The 23,241-nt window shown below is 41.3% G+C and overlaps 1 protein-coding gene and 1 long non-coding RNA gene across 6 annotated transcripts in view; one reads left to right on the top strand and one right to left on the bottom strand.

Annotated features, from left to right (window-relative positions):
* The first annotated feature begins 17,863 nt into the window (after positions 1-17,863).
* phf21aa (PHD finger protein 21Aa) overlaps positions 17,864-23,241 on the top strand; it is a 47,988-nt gene continuing 42,610 nt past the window's right edge. For 3 of the 5 annotated variants that reach the window (XM_077005179.1, XM_077004944.1, XM_077005273.1), the window contains exons 1-2: positions 18,554-18,819; positions 22,900-23,025. In XM_077005179.1, the coding sequence (XP_076861294.1) occupies positions 22,996-23,025 (30 nt within the window). In that variant the 5' untranslated portion in view covers positions 18,554-18,819; positions 22,900-22,995. Of the gene's footprint in view, positions 17,928-18,553; positions 18,820-22,899; positions 23,026-23,241 lie in introns of those variants that run through there. The other 2 variants (XM_077005112.1, XM_077005031.1) reach the window with 2 other exon arrangements.
* On the bottom strand, positions 18,799-19,521 carry LOC143514322 (uncharacterized). Its single transcript, XR_013130834.1, has 3 exons — positions 19,412-19,521; positions 19,179-19,277; positions 18,799-18,999 (listed from the first exon to the last, which is right to left on the bottom strand). It is a non-coding gene; the product is annotated as an uncharacterized LOC143514322 (long non-coding RNA).

Raw genomic sequence — 23,241 nt, 5'->3', positions numbered from 1 at the left:
CTCACTGAGTACAGGTGAATTTACTGCAGCATTCAGTTGACAACAGTGCTGTATCTTTATTAGTAGGAATTAACATGTGTACAAGAATGAATCTATGAATTTGACCCCATTAATGGTTTAGAAGAATGATCTCCTGCCTGATTTAATTCTATTTTGCAGAATAAATGGGGACTTTTCACAGCCTAAATAAGTGCAGTATTGTGCAGCTCAAAGTTCAGTTTTAGGCCCTTGTATTATTACACACACACACACACACACACACACACACACACACACGCGCGCGTGCTCCTTCAGTGTCCCTTTCTTTCATATCAGATGCCCTTTCTTCCCATATCTCACATGTGTCTCATTCTCAGGAGATCGGTTGAAATGGTACGACTTGTTGTATGTGGTGAATACAACAAGGTCCAAACAGAATCATACTGAAGGTTGAGAGAACAACCTCTGGAACTCCCAAATGCTTACAGTGCTAGCTTGTAGAAAACTCTGGAAACTATAGGAAGTGCTGATAGCCACTGTACCTCAATATTTCATCAGTATGTGTGTCTGTGTGTGTATTACTGTTTGAGCATTGGTTATGCAGAGGTAGGTGATGAAGATCAAGATCTAAATTCCCATTCATGTAGTGCCACAGGGCGCCTGGGTTTTGCTGGACTAAACTAATGAAATGATTGTCTGATTTATGATGAGATACATGAGCAGCTGATGGCTCGCTTGCTACAGTTATCTCCTTTGCAGGAGTGAGGTTGGGATAGATTCGTCTCCTCAAAGCCTTTTGCAGAGTCCTACCTGAATGGTGTCTTTACATTTACTCTTGAACATGGGCTTAAATTTATTCCTTTTATGCAGGAGATGAAAGGGAGGAGAATTTCATGTTCAGCAGGTCAGCCCTCTCATCCAGGACCTTAAGACATGGTGACTCTGAAGACATGGTGACTCTGAAGACATGGTGACTCTGGCCTAGAGGGCTGCTGGTTCTATTCTGTTTCTGTCCCATAATGGCTGCTCAGTGCTAAGGTACTCAAGGATTGACATTGAACCCCTTTATCTAAGTAAAAAGGCTTTGGGAATATGTTTTCAGTGAATACTCCTGAGCTAAAAAAAATGATTCAGAAGATTAAAAAAGACTTGAATTACACAGTTCTCTGGAGCTGGGTATCTAAGCAACAAGCTTGCATGCCTTTGCCACAGCAGTGCTGGATGGTAAATGTACAGACAAATATATAATTTGCTCAGGCCAGTTTGGTTAGGTGCAGAACAGGTGTTCTGTCATCTATATTGCTGACAGCTTTGCTTCCCTGGTTCTCGAGGAGCATGGTTGGCTGGTTAGGAGAGTGTGGTTGGCTGGTTAGGGGAGTGTGGTAGGCTGGTTAGAGGAGTGTGGTAGGTTGATTAGGGGAGTGTGGTTGGCTGGTTAGGGGAGTGTGGTAGGCTGGTTAGGGGAGTGTGGTAGGCTGGTTAGGGGAGTGTGGTTGGCTGATTAGGGGAGTGTGGTTGGCTGGTTAGGGGAGTGTGGTCGGCTGGTTAGGGGAGTGTGGTCGGCTGGTTAGAGGAGTGTGGTCGGCTGGTTAGGGGAGTGTGGTTGGCTGGTTAGAGGAGTGTGGTAGGCTGGTTAGGGGAGTGTGGTTGGCTGGTTAGAGGAGTGTGGTTGGCTGGTTAGAGGAGTGTGGTTGGCTGGTTAGAGGAGTGTGGTTGGCTGGTTAGAGGAGTGTGGTTGGCTGGTTAGGGGAGTGTGGTTGGCTGGTTAGGGGAGTGTGGTAGGTTGGTTAGGGGAGTGTGGTAGGTTGGTTAGGGGAGCGTGGTAGGCTGGTTAGGGGAGCGTGGTAGGCTGGTTAGGGGAGCGTGGTAAGCTGGTTAGGGGAGTGTGGTTGGCTGGTTAGAGGAGTGTGGTAGGCTGGTTAGGGGAGCGTGGTAAGCTGGTTAGGGGAGCGTGGTTGGCTGGTTAGAGGAGTGTGGTTGGCTGGTTAGAGGAGCATGGTAGGCTGGTTAGGGGAGTGTGGTTGGCTGGTTAGAGGAGTGTGGTAGGCTGGTTAGGGGAGCGTGGTAGGCTGGTTAGGGGAGCGTGGTAAGCTGGTTAGGGGAGTGTGGTTGGCTGGTTAGAGGAGTGTGGTTGGCTGGTTAGAGGAGTGTGGTTGGCTGGTTAGGGGAGTGTGGTTGGCTGGTTAGAGGAGTGTGGTTGGCTGGTTAGAGGAGCATGGTAGGCTGGTTAGGGGAGCGTGGTAGGCTGGTTAGGGGAGTGTGGTTGGCTGGATAGGGGAGTGTGGTTGGCTGGTTATGGGAGTGTGGTAGACTGGTTAGAGGAGTGTGGTAGGCTGGTTAGAGGAGTGTGGTAGACTGGTTATGGGAGTGTGGTTGGCTGGTTAGGGGAGTGTGGTAGGCTGGTTAGGGGAATATGATAGGATGGTTAAGGGAGTGTGGTAGGCTGGTTAGGGGAGTGTGGTAGGCTGGTTAGGGGAGCGTGGTAGGCTGGTTAGGGGAGTGTGGTAGGCTGGTTAGGGGAGTGTGGTAGGCTGGATAGGGGAGTGTGGTTGGCTGGTTAGGGGAGTGTGGTAGGCTGGTTAGAGGAGTGTGGTAGGCTGGTTAGAGGAGTGTGGTAGGCTGGTTAGGGGAGTGTGGTAGGCTGGTTAGGGGAGTGTGGTAGGCTGGTTAGGGGAGTGTGGTAGGCTGGTTAGAGGAGTGTGGTAGGCTGGTTAGGGGAGCGTGGTAGGCTGGTTATGGGAGTGTGGTAGGCTGGTTAGGGGAGTGTGGTTGGCTGGTTAGGGGAGTGTGGTAGGCTGGTTAGGGGAGCGTGGTAGGCTGGTTAGGGGAGTGTGGTTGGCTGGTTAGGGGAGTGTGGTAGGCTGGTTAGAGGAGTGTGGTAGGCTGGTTAGAGGAGTGTGGTAGGCTGGTTAGGGGAGCGTGGTAGGCTGGTTATGGGAGTGTGGTAGACTGGTTAGAGGAGTGTGGTAGGCTGGATAGGGGAGTGTGGTAGGCTGGTTAGAGGAGTGTGGTAGGCTGGTTAGGGGAGTGTGGTAGGCTGGTTAGGGGAGTGTGGTAGGCTGGATAGGGGAGTGTGGTAGGCTGGTTATGGGAGTGTGGTAGACTGGTTAGAGGAGTGTGGTAGGCTGGTTAGGGGAGTGTGGTAGGCTGGTTAGGGGAGTGTGGTTGGCTGGTTAGAGGAGTGTGGTAGACTGGTTAGAGGAGTGTGGTAGGCTGGTTAGAGGAGTGTGGTTGGCTGGTTAGGAGATTTATTTATATATTTTTCTTAGATGTTATTTTTGTTATTGTAGAGGGAAGAAAGGCTGAGATGAAGATTGTGGAGGACATTTATTGAGTGCATCCTCAGGGATTTGTCCCAGAGAAGTCATGGTGATCAGTTTTTCCATGATGTCAGGAGACAGGTGACACGTTGACCATACCTGATTATCACTGCAGCAGTCACCAGTACTACCCTCACACTTGAGAAGCTGACGCACTCAGCCACAGGCACCATGACAACCAACCCAGCAGAGCTAATGCATGAATACAGAAAGGGAGGGGGAGAGAAGGAGAGGGGGAGTGACAGAAAGAGAAAATGAGGTTGGGGATGAAGAAGAAGAAGAAGAAGAAGAAGAAGAAGAAGAAGAAACCGGATCTCAAAAAAGTTGGGACACTAAACAAATTGTGAATGAAAACTGAATGCAATGATGTGGAGGTGCCAACATCTATTTTATTCAGAATAGAACACAAATCACAGATCAAAAGTTTAAACTGAGCGAATGTATCATTTTAAGGGGAAAATATGTTGTTTAAAAATTTCATGGCGTCAACAAATCCCAAAAAAGTTGGGACAAGGCCATTTTTACCACTGTGTGGCATCCCCCCTTCTTACACCACTCAACAGACGTCTGGAGACAGAGGAGACCAGTTCTCCCATTCATGTCTAATACAGGCCTCTAACTATTCAATCGTCTTGGGCCTTCTTTATCACACCTTTCTCTTTATGATGCACCAAATGTTCTCTATAGGTGAAAGATCTGGACTGCAGGCTGGCCATTTCAGTACCCGGATCTTTTCCTACGTAGCCATGATGTTGTGATTGCTGCAGAATGTGGTTTGGCATTATCTTGTTGAGTAATGCAGGGTCTTCCCTGAAAGAGACGACGTCTAAATGGGAGCAGATGTTGTTGTAGAACCTGAACATAGTTCTCTGCATCAATGGTGCCTTTCCAGACATGCAAGCTGCCCATGCCACAAGCACTCATGCAACCCCATACCATCAGTGATGCAGGCTTCTGAACGGAGTGTTGATAACAACTTGGGTTATCCTTGTCCTCTCTGGTCCGGATGACATGGTGTCCCAGTTTTCCATAAAGAACTTCAAATCGTGACTCATCTGACCACAGAACAGTCTTCCAATTTGCCACACTCCATTTTAAATTACCCCTGGCCCAGTGCAAACATCTGAGCACATTGAGCTTGCTTAGAAATGCACTGTAGAGTTTCAGCTGGTAACGGCGGATGGCACGGTGGATTGTGTTCACTGACGATGCTATCTGGAAGTATTCCTGAGCCCATTCTGTTATTTCCTCGACAGTAGCATTTCTGTTTGAGGTGGAGTTACATTTCGTGGCCCAGAGATCACGAGTATCCAGTAGAGTTTTACGGCCTTGACCCTTACGCACAGCGATTGTTCCAGATTGTCTGAATCTTTTGATGATGTTATGCATGGTTGATGATTATAACTTAAAAGTCTTTGGTATTTTACGCTGGGTAACACCATTCTGGTATTGCTGCACTATCTTTCTGCACAATGGTGGAATTGGTGATCCTCTTACCATCTTGGCTTCAGAGAGACACTGACACTCTGAGAAGCTCTTTTTATACCCAATCATGTTGTCAGTTGACCTAATTAGTGTTAATTGGCCTTCCAGCTCTTCGTTAATTTCCTTTTTCCAGCCACTTGTCCCAACTTTTTTGGGATTTGTTGACACTGAAATTTTGAATAAATTTTTTCTTTTAAAATGTTACATTTACTCAGATTAAACCTTTGATATGTCATCTATGTACTATTAAGAATAAAACATTGACATTTGCATCTGGCACGGTCGCAGGAATCCAGTTTGTAGAAGAGGAGGAGGAAATGCTCATAATTTACAAAGTCAGATCTTTCTTCTAAGTGTTCTGTGCCTTCCATGGGAAACGCATAATGATTTGGAACTGATCTGAACTGATCAAAACACAATGTGTCCAAACCCTGAACATGAAGGTTGGCAACTAAATTATGATCCAGTCATTTAAAAAAGAAAGACTTTCCATCAAAATGTGTGTGTGTGTGTGTGTGTGTGTGTGTGTGTGTGTGTGTGTGTGTGTGTGTGTGTGTGTGTGTGTGTGTGTGTGTGTTTTGGCTCTGTGATGAGTCACAGTATTAGTCATCAGGACTGAGGTTAAATGGAGAGCATGTGTCTATACAGGTCTCTTGTGATGCTGTCTTTCTAACCGGCCAGCACTTCCCTTATTCACTCCTACACTCTGTTCACTCTGTTCCAGCTCCACTGACTTGATTTAATGTATTATTTTGAGACACACACAAACACACCTAACATTTCAATAAAGCATTAAATACCCAACATTTCCTCATCCAAACACATGCATCACAAGCATCTCACAATTCCTGTGGTATATAAAAGGCAATTGATATAGATTATTGAGTGATCCATTAGTCTATAAATAATTCTGTGATTGGTTTTGCAGAAGATATGTGCCTCATATCTCCAGCCTGTCCTGAGCTCCTACACATGTGTGGACAGGAAGCACCCTAGTCTGACTCAGAGAGGGAGAGGGAGAGAGAGAGAGAAAATAATATTTTGTCAAAGTCAAAGTCAAATTTATTTATATAGCGCTTTTCACAACACATGTTGTCACAAAGCAGCTTTACAATCGTATGGGTCCAGAACCCTAATGATCAAGCCAAAGGCGACATTGGCAAGGAAAAACTCCCTATGATGGTGGGGATTAGGAGGAAACCTCGGGAGGACCAAGACTCAAAAGACTGTGTGTAGGTGTGTGTGTGTGTGTGTGTAAGTGTGGTGGTTTAAGAATGCAGGAAACAAGATCAGTGGGTACAAACTGCTGTAAAGGTGCCACCTCACTGTGTGTGTGTGTGTGTGTGAGTGTGTATATATATATATATGTGTGTGTGTGTGTGTGTGTGTGTGTGATCCTGACCTTTTCTTGTGACATCTGTTTGAGCTTCATATGAACACACATCAGATGAGAGGAACACGTATGTTCATGTCTCACACTCTGCTCTCAGTGTAATGATGATATCATAATCAGTGTTGGGAACGTTACTTTAAAAAAGTAATTAGTTATAGTTACTCACTACTTGTTCAAAAAAGTTATGCAGAGTTAGTAACTGAATTACTCTATAATAAAAGTAACTCATTACCAGGGAAAGTAACTATTTGCGTTACAGTTTAAAAAAGTTATATGCCAATGAATAAGGATTTTTTTGAAAAAGCAGTTTTTACAGTCAGTTGAAATGTGTAGATCAGAAAGGTGTTTAACTTTTGATATTTATTGCACATCCACAGATCAGTGCAGTATAAAATCCTTTAATATCCCAAATATTTGTTAAAAAAAATAAAAATAGTAAAACAGTTACACTATATAAAGTGCATTTATATCAAATAAATTAAATTCTCTCAATCTGAGACAACTGTTTGTTCACAACAGAAGTAAACTTAACAATACAACCTCTATTCTTAATTAAATAATTCAAATACCCAGTCTGGTAGACATTCAGGAACTTGTATTTTCTTAAATAATGATTATATCGCCACCTTGAAAATGCAAATTTTTCTTCGGCTTGCTCCTGACTCGCCATTTCTGCCTCTTCTCTGTTTGTGTCGGTTTCGGTGCGCGTGTAAAAACACTGGCTCTGATTGGCTATCATAACGCTGCCTTAGCCAATCGCTTACTGACTTGTTAAGTTAAACAGGTGTTACACCACACTGTGACCTATCGAGATCTGTTACTCCTCACTAGCCTGGGCAGCGGTCCGCTCACATTACTGTTAGTATATCAATATATAGTAACGCACCGCTTTTAATGACCAGTAACGTCAACGGCGTTGTAACGACAGGAAAAGTAATTAATTATATTATCCCGTTACTAACAAAATGACGCCGTTACCTAACGCCGTTATTTTTAACGGCATTATTCGCAACACTGATCATAATACACCGAAACCAAATAACACGTAAATTAGAGCAGAAATTGCAATCGAATAAGCTAGAAGTATTCCAATGTGCCTGGAAAGATTATTATTATAATGATTATAATAATTAGCATTATTGGGTACAAAAGGGCACTCACTAAAGCACGCTCAGCATACTTAGATACACAGAGGCCAATACCAGCCAGCCGATCCAAAAGAAGCTGATGTGATATTGTATCAAAGGCTGAACTGAGGTCGAGAAGAATTAAAATTGAAACCAAGCCTGAATCAGCAGCACGGAGAAGGTCATTAGTGATTTTGACCATAGCTGTTTCTGTACTGTGTTTAGGACGAAAACCAGATTGAAACCGTTCAAAAAGATTATTCAAGGTAATCTTGAAGTTGTGCTGCAACTACCTTCTCAAGAATTTTAGAAATAAATGGTAGGTTCGAAATAGGGCGATAATTATTTAAATCATTGGGCTCCAAACCAGGTTTTTTTTAAATTGGTCGAATCATAGCAACTTTCAGTGCAGGCGGAACTATAGCTGCAGTCAAGGAAGAATTAATAATTAAGGTTATCAGAGAAACAATAGAAGGTAAACAAGCTTTAACTAAAGTTGTGGGAATAGGATCCAGGTTGCATGTGGAGTTATTTGATTTTGAAATAAGTTCATAGATGTGACTTCTCCCTATTTTTTTCTAACGGTATTTGGGTTCAATTCTCCCTTCGTTTTCTTACGTGGTGTGTACCGGTCTGTACACCCCGCGTTACATATTTACTGTTAGGTACTATATGGAATGTAGATTAGACAAAAAAGGAGTCAGTAACAGTTTTGAAGTAAGGCATATTTTACTGTATTAGGGACATTACTGTAAATTGTAGTATAACCAAAAGAAGAATTATCATCATTGTAAACATAATTAGCCATGGTCCCATATGTGTAAAAATACACATATACAAAAAAAGTCACACAAGGGGGAAAAACAGGTTACAAAACTGAACAGTCTTGTTACGTGTAATCTAAATGGTCTTCAGCAGTTGGACACATGTTTTCATCATGTTGGCCCTTGCCATGCACCTGGGATAGAAAAGCTTGGTATGCCTTATTCACCCCTGGCAGTCTTCAGCTGAAATGTCTCTGCAGCCAGGATCCATTGCATCCAGGAGGGACATTTGGTCATGGGGCCGATGATCATACACCTTCCACCTCCAGACTGAAAAAAGTTCCTTAGTGGGGTTTAGGGTTGCAAAATTCTGGGAATTTTCAAAGTTGGGAAATTTACCATGGGAATTAACGGGAATTAATGGGTAATTATGGGAATTATCGGGAATTCATGGAAATTAAATGGTAATATTCAAAGCTAAAGGTGAGAAATTTACATGTAGTTGGTAAAAATATACTGAAGCATAATCTTGGCTAAAATATTTAGATATGATACCAAAACAGTTGAATAGCAGAGTTGCTCCTCAGTCCCAGGCACTTTGGCACTTTACACACTGAAGGGCTATTGAGACCACCCCCCCTCCCCCCTCCCCAGTGCACTGTTCATTCCTCCATCACATGTACAGCATATGTCTAGTGGATTTCTAGAAACCTGACAGTCACCACTGAAAACACACATTAGGACCAACCTAAAGTCAGGTAAGTTTGACAATGTTCATATTTTTATTCACAGTAATAGCATTGAAACATTTAAGCAACTACTAAATCAAGGTGTAATCTCACAGTTGCTATCTGGTAAATTAGAAAAGCTTAATGAGCAATTTCACTTGTTAAACTAATTAAAGGCTAGTTTAACAAGGCTAGCAAGAGGTTAGCTAACCAAGGCTAGCATAGGCTAGCTACCTATATTTCATTTAGGAGACTAGTTTAACAAGGCTAGCAGGCTAGCAAGAGATTAGCTTACCAAGGCTAGCATAGGCTAGCTACCTATATTTCATTTAAGAGACTAGTTTAACAAGGCTAGCAGGCTAGCAAGAGATTAGCTTACCAAGGCTAGCATAGGCTAGCTACCTATATTTCATTTAAGAGACTAGTTTAACAAGGCTAGCAGGCTAGCAAGAGATTAGCTTACCAAGGCTAGCATAGGCTAGCTACCTATATTTCATTTAAGAGACTAGTTTAACAAGGCTAGCAGGCTAGCAAGAGGTTAGCTTACCAAGGCTAGCATAGGCTAGCTACCTATATTTTTGTCTCAACGGGTTTCTATAACCAGTAATTAAAACTTACTATTTATTTAACATTTTGAAGACCATTAAGTTTTGTGTTTTTACACTTTCTCATTTTATTCAACAGAAGAATGCCACGTGCATTATCTCATGTGTGGGGACACTTCACACCAGCTAATTTGAATGGAAAAAATTGTTTTTATGTAAATATTGTGGAAAGAGGTATGTGAAGAATGCAAAAAAGATGCAGCAACACATCAATAAGTGCCTCAAATTTCTTCAGATCTCAAAACAACAAGCAGAGAAGAGTTCCACTCCAGCAGAAAATGCATCTGTTGGGTTGGACACAGACACAGACACATCCTTGTCAGTTGCTGGTACCTCTGGCATGAGAGCATTCTTTGATTCAATGGATGCGCTAACCCAGAAGACTGCAGATGAGTGTTTTGCCTGAGCAATTTATGCAACTGGTTCACCCCTGATGTTACCATCAAATGTTTACTGGAAGAGGTTCTTCAACATTCTCCGACCAGCATACATCCCTCCAACCAGACATGCTTTATCTACTCATTTACTTGATGATGAGTTTAATAGGGTGCAAGCCAAGGTCACAGACACTATTCATGGGGCAGACTGCATTTCAGTCATATCGGATGGATGGTCAAACATCCGAGAACAAGGAATGATCAATTTCATTGTCACTACCCCGCAACCTGTGTTCTACAAGAGCATAGACACAAAAGACAACCGGCACACAAGTTCCTTCATCGGTGAACAGCTAAAAGCAGTGGTCAATGACCTTGGACCAGACAAGGTTTATGCAGTTGTAACTGACAATGCCCAAAATATGAAAGCTGCCTGGGCACAAGTGGAGCAAGCATACCCTCATATAACAACCATTGGCAGTGCGGCCCACACTCTCAATCTTCTCCTTAAGGACATCATGGAACTGAAGACAATGCACGCACAATACAAGAGAGCAAAGGATGTAGTGAAATATGTCAAAGGCAAACAAGTGCTTTCAGCAATCTATCTCTCAAAGCAAAAGGAAAAGAAGAAGAGTACCACTCTGAAACTGCCCAGCAACACACGGTGGGGTGGAGTTGTCATCATGTATGAAAGTCTGCTGGAGGGAAAGGAGTCTGCAACAGATGGCCATATGTCAGACTGCAGGCATCGAAAGTGATATGAAGAGAATTATCTTGGACGATGTGTTTTGGGAAAGACTAACTGGAAGCCTCACAATCCTCAAACCCATAGCAGTAGCCATTACCAAGATTGAGGGGGATGATGCCATCTTGTCAATGTCCAGTACCTTTTTGCTGATCTTAAGCAGCAAACCCACATGGCTCTGCCCACTTGCCCTCTCCTCAAAGCAGAGGAAAAGGCAGTTGAACAATTATTGGAGAAGCGTCAAAAGTTCTGCATGAAGCCAATACATGCAGCAGCATACATGCTTGACCCAAAGTATAACAAAGGCACACTCTCCCCAGAGGAGATCAACAGTGATTATGATGTTATCACTGCTTTGGCTGACCACCTGAAACTTGATGTTGGCAAAGTTCTTGGTAGTTTGGCCAAGTATCATACCAAGCAAGGCCTTTGGCAAGGCAAGGGGATCTGGCAATCAAGCCAGCACATACCAGCATCCATCTGGTGGAAGGGCCTTTGTGGATCTGAGACCCTTTCACCCTCCATCCTCCTCCAAATCCCACCAACATCAGCAGCCTCGGAACGGAACTGGTCACTGTTTGGGAACACCCACACAAAGGTTCGCAACAGGCTCACAAATGAGAGAGTGGGACAACTAGTGGCGATCCGAGCAAACCTAAGGCTCTTTGAGCCAAACACAGAGCCATCCTTAACTAGGCTGGACACTGACACAGAGGAAGAGGAGTCAGATGTTACAGATGATGAGGAAGTGAACATGGAGGATACAGAGGTTCAGGAAGAAGCGTGAAACTTTTAAGCAAAAATGCAGAGCATTCAGAGGCTAGCTTGTGGAAAACTACTTTTTTTTAAAAATCCAAAATAGGATGTTGATGTTACGGTTAGGAGTTTCGTTGTTTTGATTGTTCAATTAAAAAATTAAGCATTTATAAAGTTCTGCTTGCAACTAATTATGTGTCATAGTTATTTGTATTGTTATACCTGCTGTATTGTTGTCAATGTAATATTGTTATTACAATGTAATATGTCTGCTGTTGATAAAAACACGGTACATTGGTGATAGTGTTTGATACAGGTCCTTTAAATTATACAATATTTTCTATTAATTTCAAGAAATTCCCATAAATTCCCAAAATTTCCATGGAAAGTTTGCATTTTGGAATATTTCCAAAGTTCCATAGATAAAGTTCCCTTGGAAAGTTACCGGTAATTTACTGGAAATTTATCGGAAAATTTCCACCCCTTTGCAACCCTAGTGGGGTTGAGGAAAGGCCAGTAGGGCAGGAGGAAAAGGGACATAATTTTTTGGATTGTCTATAAACCAGTTTGTGATGACATGAGAATGACAAAATGCTACATTGTCCCATCACAAATGTCCTCGTGTTTCCTCCCATCTGTTCCCTTTCTGCTTCTGGAACCAGTTATTGGTAGAGTTCATTCAAAAACTAAAGAAGGAGGTCACTGTTATAGGGACCAATCTGGCATTTGTGAAGGACCAAACCAGCACATGAGATTGCAGGACAAATTGTGGTATTTGCTCCTCTCTGACCCAGTACAGTACTGTACTTCATTTTATTTCAATGATCTGTATGTGCAAAAAATGTGTATTACAGTAATAGCTTTTCACCTGCCTTTGTAGTTGCAGAACTTTGCATTTTATATGACATTTAAGGTGCATAGAAAATGTAAGCATTATAAAAACATGTAAAATGACTGCATTTTGTGCAAAAACAACATGAATTGTACTAATTGTATAAACACTGAAGACTGATGTTGTGTTCACTGTGTTTAGAGTTTTGAAAATGTGACTACAGACTGGACAAAGGATGTTAGCAGTCATAAAAAACTGTAATGGGTAACACGTGAAATTGTAATGGCAACAGGAAAGTAGTTCAAATGAACCGGTCACAAACAGGTCTGAGGTCAGAACTTCACTGTCTCTCGCTGCCAACTCCCTCCTCCACCCTGAGGAAGAGTTGCCACGTTATTTAGAGAGAGGAAAGCCAAAATGAGACCCTTCAGGCAACAGCTTCAGAGACGGCAGACAGTGAGGGAGCTATTTATGTTTCCCCACAGGGTCTGTGTGTCTGCCCAGTTCAGCTTATTATTATGTAAAGTAGGTTTGAGACTGTGTGAAATACACTCTGAAATGTATTTGACCTGCCTTGACTTGACTGAAGCTGTATAGTTTGAGGTTTTAGAGATGCTACTACTGGATTTGAGTGAAGAGCTCTGCTTGCGCATCTATCTGTCTAGAATAAAATGAACATATTGGAGACTTTTACAATGAGATTGTAAGGAGGCACTGTGTGTTCTCAATTGTTTATTCTCAGCTAATAATAATCCCTAATTCAACTGTTCTGGTACAGTTATCCTTAATGCCTCTAGACTGGTGCAGTTATCCCTGTATCACCTAGTGAGAAAAGAAGAAACAGGTTGTTTTCTGATGGTGATGACAAAGATCATCACATGGTTTGGCAGTTTATTTTGACTGTTGGATACAAAATGTGTGTGTGTGTGTGTGTGTGTGTGTGTGTGTGTGTGTGTGTGTGTGTGTGTGTGTGTGTGTGTGTGTGTGTGTGTGTGTGTGTGTGTGTTTGAAGTGATGAAACTGTGTCAGTGGTCTCTCATCTCTCCCCCTGCTGATCCAGAAGTGATGTGTGGAGTTTGGTCTGAGTCAGACAGGAGAGGAGCTCTCTGGCTGGGCCAGCCTAGCTGCAGACTCCCTGGGGCATCCCCTCCAGCTCTGTTCACACCATCAGTGCTGCTTCACCTCAGTGTCTGTCTCCACCAACACCGCGGGCACGGCATGAAGTCACGCTGAATAGCAATGACTGCTGAACTTATGAGAGAGAAAATGTATTAGAGAGCGATGGTTCATCCATTAATGAAGATCATCTAACTTTGACCTTTGAGCATGGTTCCTCTCCACGTTCATGCCATCTCTAGAAGTTCTTCCATCATTCCCTTTGGCTTTAGTTCAGTAGTGGTTTATATCCAGATTCATGTGAAGTCGTTGTGCTGTAACATCTGCTGTAAAAAGCACTGCACAAATGAATTAAACTGAAAACAGGATTGAAATGAAGTCACAGCTGTAATTTAGTTTCCAGTGGTGGCCGGTCCCTGCTATCTTTTAATCAGTAAGGGACACTGGCTCCAAGAGGAAGCCAACTGGCAGAGGGGACGTCCAAAAAGAGCGCTCCACACCTCCGCTCAAGTCAAGCTATCAGACATGGAGTCTGACGCAGGGAGGCCTGATGTACGGACATTGTCCTTGTGTTTGAACCAATGCTACTCCCATTAAACTTTAAGCTTTCTTGTTATTAAATAAATGTAGGATCATATCCCTATCAATAACTTTGCCTGGTTAATTAATGCCAACCTTAATTTAACACTTTACTCCCCAAGGACCCAGCAAGGACCCAAGGACTCTTTCATTTTGACTCTTGTAACTAGATATCTTTCATTTAGTTGTGTTTGTAGTTATGGAATTAATTACAGTCATTGCCAAATAATCTGTTTTTTGATTAGTAGCTATGTACTGTAGCTGAAGCTTTAGTTTGGTATGTGACATTTTAAAAGAGAAAGACCCCAATTACATTTGTCATTCAGAATAGAGCAACTCAAGCGGACGAAACCTTTCAAGGTCATACAAATCTAGTAGTCCACTGCTTTCTTTTAAGCAGGCAAATTTTTTATTCTTTAAATAGTTCTATTTGCTTTTGAAGCGACACTATGAGAACGTACTGGAAAGTAATACAGATTACCTAGTGCTTCAGGAAAGACATTTACTTCAGTGATAATAGTCTCAGTCTAAGTGAGTGGTAACGTGTGTGTGTGTGTGTGTGTGTGTGTGTGTGTGTGTGTGTGTGTGTGTGTGTGTGTGTGTGTGTGTGGGCATGTATATGTACTTGTGTGTGCATTTGTGCATGTGTGTGTGCATGAGTGTATGTGCATATGTGTGTGGGTGCTTATGCATGTGTGTGTGTGTATATGTGTGCATGAGTTTTCATGTACGTGTCTGCAGTGTGTGTGTGTGTGTGTGTGTGTGTGTGTGTGTGTGTGTGTGTGCATGCCCAAGTCATTGCTTGTAAGCATGTGTGTTTGCAGTTTTAAGGGTGGCCCACAAAACCACTGAACAACATCCCTTCTGGTCTCCTTTACCTCATAAAGCACTTTTTACTGTTGCGGTTTAATATGCCTGTTTCTTTGCATCCAGCATAGAAGCTGAAATAACAGGGCCTTCTTCACATCCAAAGAGTTTTTCATTTTATAATTTCTGCATTTTTCCATATATAAAATAGTTTTTAAATTGTTCAGTTTAACAATTTGGTGGTAAGGTGAAAAGATTGGTTGGCATATTAGAATGGCATGTAATTACTGCACTTGGCATATTTTAATCCATTACAGTTTTTTCAACTACTAACATGCGATTCCCAATACTTGAGATACATTTTCAAAACTCTAAACACAGCGACACATTTACCTCATACAAATAGACAAATAGTAAAAGCACATTTTATTAACAAAATACCAACTCTGCATTTCACAACACAAACAAAGTTTTCTCTTTATACACCAACTTTGTTAAAACACAGCAAACCTGGTTCAGTATCCAATCATTCTCTCAAACACTAGCACAGATTCTCAAGATTCTCTCTGTAATCTGCTTCAGTTGGAATTCTTTTTTCAAATGTACATTTTTGGCAACATACTGTCTACACAATGAGTGATATTTACTGTTAGGTACTGTAGGGAATGTAGATTAGACAAAAAAGGAGTCAGTAACAGTTCTGCAGTAAAGGTTATATTTTACTGTATCAGGGACATTATTTAGGGACCCAAAAAATAATTAGCCATGGTCCCATATGTGTAAAAATACACATATACAAAAAAAAGCCACACAAGGGGAAAAAAACAGGATCCAAAACAGTCTTGATAGGTGTAATCTAAACGGTCTTCAGCAGTTGGCCACATGTTTTCATCCTCATCACATCTGATATTGGCCCTTGCCATGCACCTGGGATAGAAAAGCTTGGTATGCCTTATTCACCCCTGGCAGTCTTCAGCTGAAATGTCTCTGCAGCCGGGATCCATTGCATCCAGGAAGGACATTTGGTCATGGGGCCGATGATCATACACCTTCCACCTCCAGACTGAAAAAAGTTCATTAGTGGGGTTGAGGAAAGGCGAGATGGGCGGGAGGAAAATGGACATCACTCTTGGATGGTCTATAAACCAGTTTGTGATGACATGAGAATGACAAAATGCTACATTGTCCCATCACAAATGTCCTCGTGTTTCCTCCCACCTGTTCCCTTTCTGCTTCTGGAACCAGTTGTTGGTAGAGTTCATTCAAAAACTAAAGAAGGAGGTCACTGTTATAGGGACCAATCTGGCATTTGTGAAGGACCAAACCAGCACTTGAGATCGCAGGACAAATTGTTATATTTGCTCCTCTCTGACCCGGTACATTACTGTACTTCATTTTATTTCATTGATCTATATGTGCAAAAAATATGTATTACAGTAATAGCTTTTTACCTGCCTTTGTTTTCACAGAACTTTGCATTTTATACAATATTTAAGGTTTTACAGTAAAATACAGTAAAATATAACCTTTACTGCAAAACTGTTACTGACTCCTTTTTTGTCTAATCTACATTCCATACAGTACGTTACAGTAAATATCACTCATTGTGTAGACAGTATGTTGCTAAAAATGCACACATTTGAAAAAAAGCAGAATAAAATATTACATGTTATACCGTTTCTGTATCGCCATGAAATGTTAGTTTTTTTTTGTGGTTGTGCAGTGATTGACTATGTTCATCTCGAATAGAGAATATGTGCTAGTGTTTGAAAGAATGATTGAACCAGGTTTGCTGTGTTTTAACAAAGTTGGTGTATAAAAAGAAAACTTTGTTTGCGTTGTGAAATGCAGAGTTGGTATTTAGTTAAGAAAATGTGCTTTTAAACAAGATATTGACTATTTGGCATTTTGTTTGAGATAAATGTGTTGCTGTGTTTAGAGTTTTGAAAATGTATCTCAAGTATTGGGAAACGCTTGTTAGCAGTCGTAAAAACCTGTAATATCACTTTTATTCTTACCTAAACCCTGAAACTTCTCATGGTTGAATGATGACAGAAGAACAATGGATTCTGCCTCCCCCTACAGGTCATACAGGAGTATTACATTACATCTCACAACAGCAGTATGATCTTCATGTGTTTTGTTGGCCGCTTCTAAAAAGTAGACTATTACCATGACGATACACCGGTCATGGGCAACATTAGCATTTAACTCAAATGATTACTTAGTGTTTAATTTTAAATGCAACAGAATACACAAATAAATACAATTAAATATATGCAAATAGTACTCATGTTCTGCTAAAGACTGTAGAATAACCTCCGGCTGCATTAACATTATGTGCTCAGACGAGGTCCTAATTCAACATCACACCATGGGAAAGGACTCACGTGACTCCGGCTGCATTAACATTATGTGCTCAGACGAGGTCCTGAACATCACACCATGGGAAAGGACTCACGTGTCATTTACTGTAACAGTTATAGGAAGATGACTATAAATCCAACTTGCTTGAACACAGATTTTTTATATTTTGTTATTTTACTGCATAAAACACCAATAATCACATACTTTTATCTTATTAGGTATATGTATAATGCAGCCTACTTCTAATGATTCGTTTGTAAACTATATAAAAAAAATGTAAATAAGTAAGTATGATGTGCGTGATGGAGTTAGAACACTGGCCAAAGTATTAACATGACTATGTATGCCAGTCACATAATATTATTACTAATAATAAAACAACTAATTAATTAATTAAGTAATTAGTATAATGAACACACATCTTTTCACATTCTTGGATGTACTGGAAACATGGACGTAATTTTGATTTCATAGGTGGGGAGGACACAAATGGGGGTGCCAGATCGTTGACGGGGGGGGTGGGGGGGTGGGGTGGGTTGTGAACGAAATTTGTTGACGGGGGGGAGGGGGGGCGTACAGGAGCGGAGTGTTACCGGAGCGGAGCTCGGAGCGGTCGTTTTCTGCATGGTCCTAGCGCTAGATTCGTCGCAATTTAAATATTTATTTTTTAACCGTTAAAAAGTGGGGGAGACATGGATTCGTCGCTATTTAAATATTTGGTTTTAACTGTAAAAACTGGGGGGACCCAAAACCGGCTATTAAAAAAGTGGGGGGTGCGTTACATCCGCAATCACGGATGTAACCCCCCCAAATTACATCCGTGATTGCAAAGCTGTTGTAGACTAGAATCAAATCTTTTCAGTAATTTTGCAGAATCATGACTTCATAGCAGATAGCAAGAACTGCTTTGGGACTTTTGTAGAAGACCTGGTAAGACTTATAAGGTGATCTTCTAATTAAACTTTTCAAGATAAGGTAAATTATGTCTGTTTTAAAGAATCCAAGACACAGATATTTGTTTGTTTGTTTTGATGCTCACTGTGTTTCACTTTGTATGTTACAAAGCATTTTGTTCAAAAAAATAATTTTGAAAAATGTATTTACAATATTGTGCACATTTGCACTATGTATTTCGGACCAGATTAGTTTTTTTTTATGTTGTATTGAACTGCACTAAAACATCTAAAAGTTGCGTCAGCTGTGGCTGGTTTTATTCGCTCGGCAGTGCGCGCAGGTCCTCGCTGCTCCGCGTGCGTTAACTTACACCCAATAACTTCACTCAGCGTGAGTTTCGCCGAGTTTACATCCGGGTTTTTTCCTAGGCAATGGGAGGCGTAGTACCCCCGTTCCTTAGGCAAAGTGAAATAAATTCGCCGCACCGTCACATGAAGTAGTTCTCTTTTTCAAACTATTTTTTTCTTATTGTGTTGTTGGCATCACCACGACGTATAACAATATAAAACCGACGTACATGCCAATGAATAAGTAGGAGCAGGTACTTCGTCTTCGGTGCCTCATACTTCATAGTTTCACTGTCCCATTCTCTTTCTTGGCGCATTGATATCTGGCGTGCGCAGTCTGGGGTGAATGAGATTGAAGAAGAGTTCTTGTTTTGTATGTCAGTTTTTTCTCTTTATATACATTTTTTATAAAAAAAATCAACTCGCCAAATAAGGGATACATTACTATACGCTATGAAGACTGTGGTGAGATAAAATGGAATAAATTCATTCGAGGGACAAGGTTTCGATTGTGAAATATCAGTCTGATAGTAAATATTTATTTAAATAATTTCTGCGAGGAGAAGAAGGCTGGTCTGCTGGGGTGAGTACGAGGGTAAGTGCACCTCCGGATTTTTTACGAGATTGCCAACTTTTATTACCGCGTATTTGAACTCTTCTCGCTTTTTGTGAAACCGTTGTAGATCCAAACGTTTCTGGTTTGTAATTTCAATCGACTGAAGTCAGAAGCGGCGGTGGCGTTTTTGTTCATTAGTGCTTGTTGGAGAGTTGGGCGCTGTGAGGGAGGAAGGAGCAGAGCAGAGTTGAGCCCACTCTACACAATAAAAGCACATTTACTCCATCACTACAGATACATTAACACACATCTTCTATGTGTAACACATCATTTAAGCGTTTTGAGGAACAAATGTTCCAAAGGCTGTAGTACGGTGTTTATTGGGCTTATGGCCGTACATGGTGGGTGTGTTATTGCACTTGTGGGCCTGTGATCTTCAGGAAGATGTTCTGCTACGTTCACACGTCCAGGTCGTGCAGCGCTCACATTTGTGTTTCCTAACAGGCAAGATGTGAATGAGCTACAGTGGTTGGATCAGGCCATCGAATAGGTGATTAGACGAACGCAAGTTTTACAAACGATTCCAACACAACTTAATAGCTGTACGCGTGTATGTGGGCATTACTAGTACCTCAGGAGTAGGAGAAGACTGGAGGAGACCCGTGGAGTGAGATGATTGATGTCATGGAAGTGATGAAGGTGGCAGCTGTATTTCCGGTTTGCAATGCGCTGGCATGCTGTTGGTTGTTCTGTTTTATCGTGATGTTTATTAGCGATGTAGCGTTCTTCTTTCGAGTCCTTATTTATGTCTTTCTGTGTTTTTGAATGATCACCCCTGTCTAATACGGTTAAAATGAACATGCAGGCATCTCTATATGAAAGCGCTCTTTTATTGCAGGCCTGCCAGTAATTCCCAACAGGTTATTGTTGAGACAACCGTGAGTAGGTCTGTGGTGGTTCAACTCCACACTCTTACATGTGTAAAGAAGTAACAAGAACATCGCTTATGTGTTTTAGACTTGTGCCTCTATAGGACTACTTTATATGACGTGCAACATCAAGTTAATAGCACGTGTAATACTAATATTAAAATGTCTGGATTATTTTGGACGCATGGACGAATGTGGATCGTTTACTCCATAATTGCCATGATTGGATAATTCCAAGAAAATATTGGAGGATTGTTGATTATTTCATTGGTCAGTTTTTTTTTCCATTATTGTTATTTATTATTTTTATTAGTACCATAGACTGGGATTCCAGTGTGTGTGTGTGTGTGTGTGTGTGTGTGTGTGTGTGTGTGTGTGTGTGTACATGTATGAGGAGGACTGTGTGTAGGGGGAGTTGTGTCTATGCATCTGTGTTTAGTTTGCTTATAGAGACAGTGTGTGTGTGAGGGGGTGCTGTTTGTACTGCTGATGCAGAAACTTCTCAGAGGCCAGTACAACTCTCTGTCTCTCTCTCTCACACACACACACACACAGAGACAAAGAATCATGGATAAGCAGTTTGCTCCCTTCAATTAAAGTTTGACAGCCTCATCAGAAACACCTGCACCTGTCAGACCAGATTTCAATAGAGCAAACACTGGAAAACCCACCAGAGAATGAGAACAGCCCAAGCCAGCAGAGACTAATGCGTAGCAGCTGATAAGTTGTAAGTGTAGGTTATCTAAGTGATACTGTTGACCACTGCTTATTGAGGAACCAGCACTACTAACTCCATTAGCTACTGGTTAGTTGCTCTTCTTCTAATATCAGCATGTGACTAGATAATGTGTTTCTTTTAGGTAGAGTTGTTGCAGGACTGTGAATGGGTCAGATTTTTAAAAGCTCTGTTTTGAGTGAAACAACTTGGGTCTGTTTCATCCATCGTAGTTGTTTGTTGTAGTAGTACATATATGCTACTAGTTACATTTACACTGTATGGAAATATTTTAATATAAATGTATAAGCTATTGTCCATTGTGTTATTTCCCTATGGTGAGATGTGCAGTGATCAAGCGTGAAGTGTTGATTTCAGTATATTAAATTAAATGTGAGTGTAAGCTATGTTCAAGATTATAAATTGAGAATTACCTTTTTGTTTTGTCTATGTCAAACTCCTTAATAAAGAACAATAATTAAAAAAGAAAAGTTGCCACTGAATGTGCATAGACGCACTCTAAATGAGATTAATATGATTGGTGTCTTGAGTCACTTTGTAAAAGCTTAGCTATTGTGCTTTGAGACAAAAAGGTTTAAACTCGAAAAATCACTGCATTGGACAAACGTCGTATTCCAAATAGACACTGTATCTGAAAACCACTGTAGAAAGTGCACAATGTACAATTTTGAAGAAAAAAAAACCAATTACTATTATTTTGTTTACTTTTTTATGTTATTAATGTATTCAGAATGCACACTGTATCTAAAAATCACTGTATCTGAATGACATTGTATTTGGAAAAGCAGTCCAGCCTAATTCAAGAACCTGGAGTCAGTCTGGACTTTTGCCAGGTGTGTGAAATCAGGGTCACTTCTAACACCATGCAGATTATTCAGGAGTACAGTATTTTGATTTCTTGATTCATCTTCCAGTTCAGGCATTTGTTCCTCAATCAGAGTTGAGTAAATAAAGCATAAATCTACATAAAGCGGTTTTGTTTCAGACAACTGAAGGACAATTATCAATTGAAATTGCACTCTTTTGTTTCACTTGAAGGATAATATCCTGATATTATGTTGATCTGAAATCACAGGAATTAACCTGTGCAATAGTTCAGCTGGTATCAGCCCATCTGAATCAAAACAGATTTTAAAACACAAATTCCTCTCTTTAGTTGGCTAATTGCATAATAAAATATGCAGTGATCTGCATTAAGGTGTAAGGTGAGTGGAGATATGGTCTAATTTCATAACTTCAGTCCCATGTCACTCACTGCACGGTTTTTTTTTCTTCATATTTACCGACTATGAGAGTTCCATGGTGAGAAAGTCCCAGATAAGCCCTTCGTTCTCTTACTGATCCCAGCAGGCACGACATGTGACACAAACCACTGAAGTTCCACTTTTCTCTGTGATTGGCTTCGTCAAAGTCTTGACACCAGGAAATGGTTTAAGTGACAGCACTCTTGACTAGCTGTAGGCGCTCGGATGTTTAATAAGACAGTGGCCTATGGCTCAGATTTAACACTGCTCTCTGTGCTCGGCTTCACAGCTCATCTCTCTCTCTCTCTCTCTCTCTCTCACACACACACACACACACACACACACACACACACACACACACACACACACACACATTTGGATCTCAACAGGTTACAGCAAGTGAAGAATTGTGTATCAGAGAAAAAAATTGAGAGAACAGGAGGAGGAAAATTGTTCTTTTGTAAATTAGTTGAATAATTGAGTTTTTATTTACATTTGGTTTTTAATATTTCTAATGCAATATGTGATGATAAAGGGTTTGGGTATGATAAAGTGTTCAAAGCCAGTATACTGATATGATTTAGATTTTCCTTCCAACAGGCCATTTTAGCATGTCTTAATATTGTACAAAGTCTTTACTTGGGTCTAAAATATTTAGCAACATCTTTTCATCTCTTGGGCATTTTTTGATATGAATTTTCATTCATTCTAATGTGAACATTATAGATTTAATATAGTTTTCATATTATTATAAATAGCTAGGTTTTAACCTGAGGTTTTGGTTAGCTGTAAGTTCTGCCTATTCGATTCCCAGACCTGAGGCCATGACTGAGGTGCCCTTGAGCAAGGCACCTAACCCCAACTGCTCCCCAGGCGCCGGGCTAGGGCTGCCCACCGCTCTGGGCACGTGTGATCCACAGCCCCCTAGTAATCACTAGTGTGTGTGTGTGTGTGTGTTCAAAACTGCACAGATGGGTTAAAAGCGGAGGACAAATTTCGATTGCGGTGTAAAAATCACAATTGACAAAATATGGCACATTTACAATTACATTCCCTTGTGTTGTTTAGCACCAGACATGCATGGCCCAGTGAAAATGTCTGAGGTGATGGTTTGAGGTCAGGTTAATGGTGATGGAGTTAGAACTTCCAGTTAGATTTGCCTAAATGTGTGTGTGAATGCCGCACTCAGATCTTCCTTCTTCTTTACTAGTTCCAGGCTCCTCCCCCAGTTCCAAGCTCCTCCCTCAGCTCCTGGCTCCTCCCCCACTCTGCCAGTTCCAGGCTCCGACCCCAAACTACCAGTTGGATGGTGTTCAAGACAGCAGACGTTGTGAAGGTATGAAACTGATGACAGTTATGATCTATGTCTGCTTTCACTTTGTATCATGTGAAAGTTAAAAGACTGCAAGCTAACATTTGACGTGAGTAGCTACATCCTATTAATTACACAACCACTGGTGTTGCAACAGGACTGAAGAACAATTATTAAGAGAGGATGCAGTCAGGGGTAGTGTTGCCTGGTGTGATACAGTGTTGCCTGGTGTGATACAGT

The sequence above is a fragment of the Brachyhypopomus gauderio genome, chromosome 1 (assembly GCF_052324685.1).
Source record: "Brachyhypopomus gauderio isolate BG-103 chromosome 1, BGAUD_0.2, whole genome shotgun sequence".
Classification (NCBI taxonomy): Eukaryota; Metazoa; Chordata; class Actinopteri; order Gymnotiformes; family Hypopomidae; genus Brachyhypopomus; species Brachyhypopomus gauderio.
The sequence above is the reverse complement of the archived record's forward strand: the minus strand, read 5'-3'. Positions and strand labels throughout refer to the sequence as shown.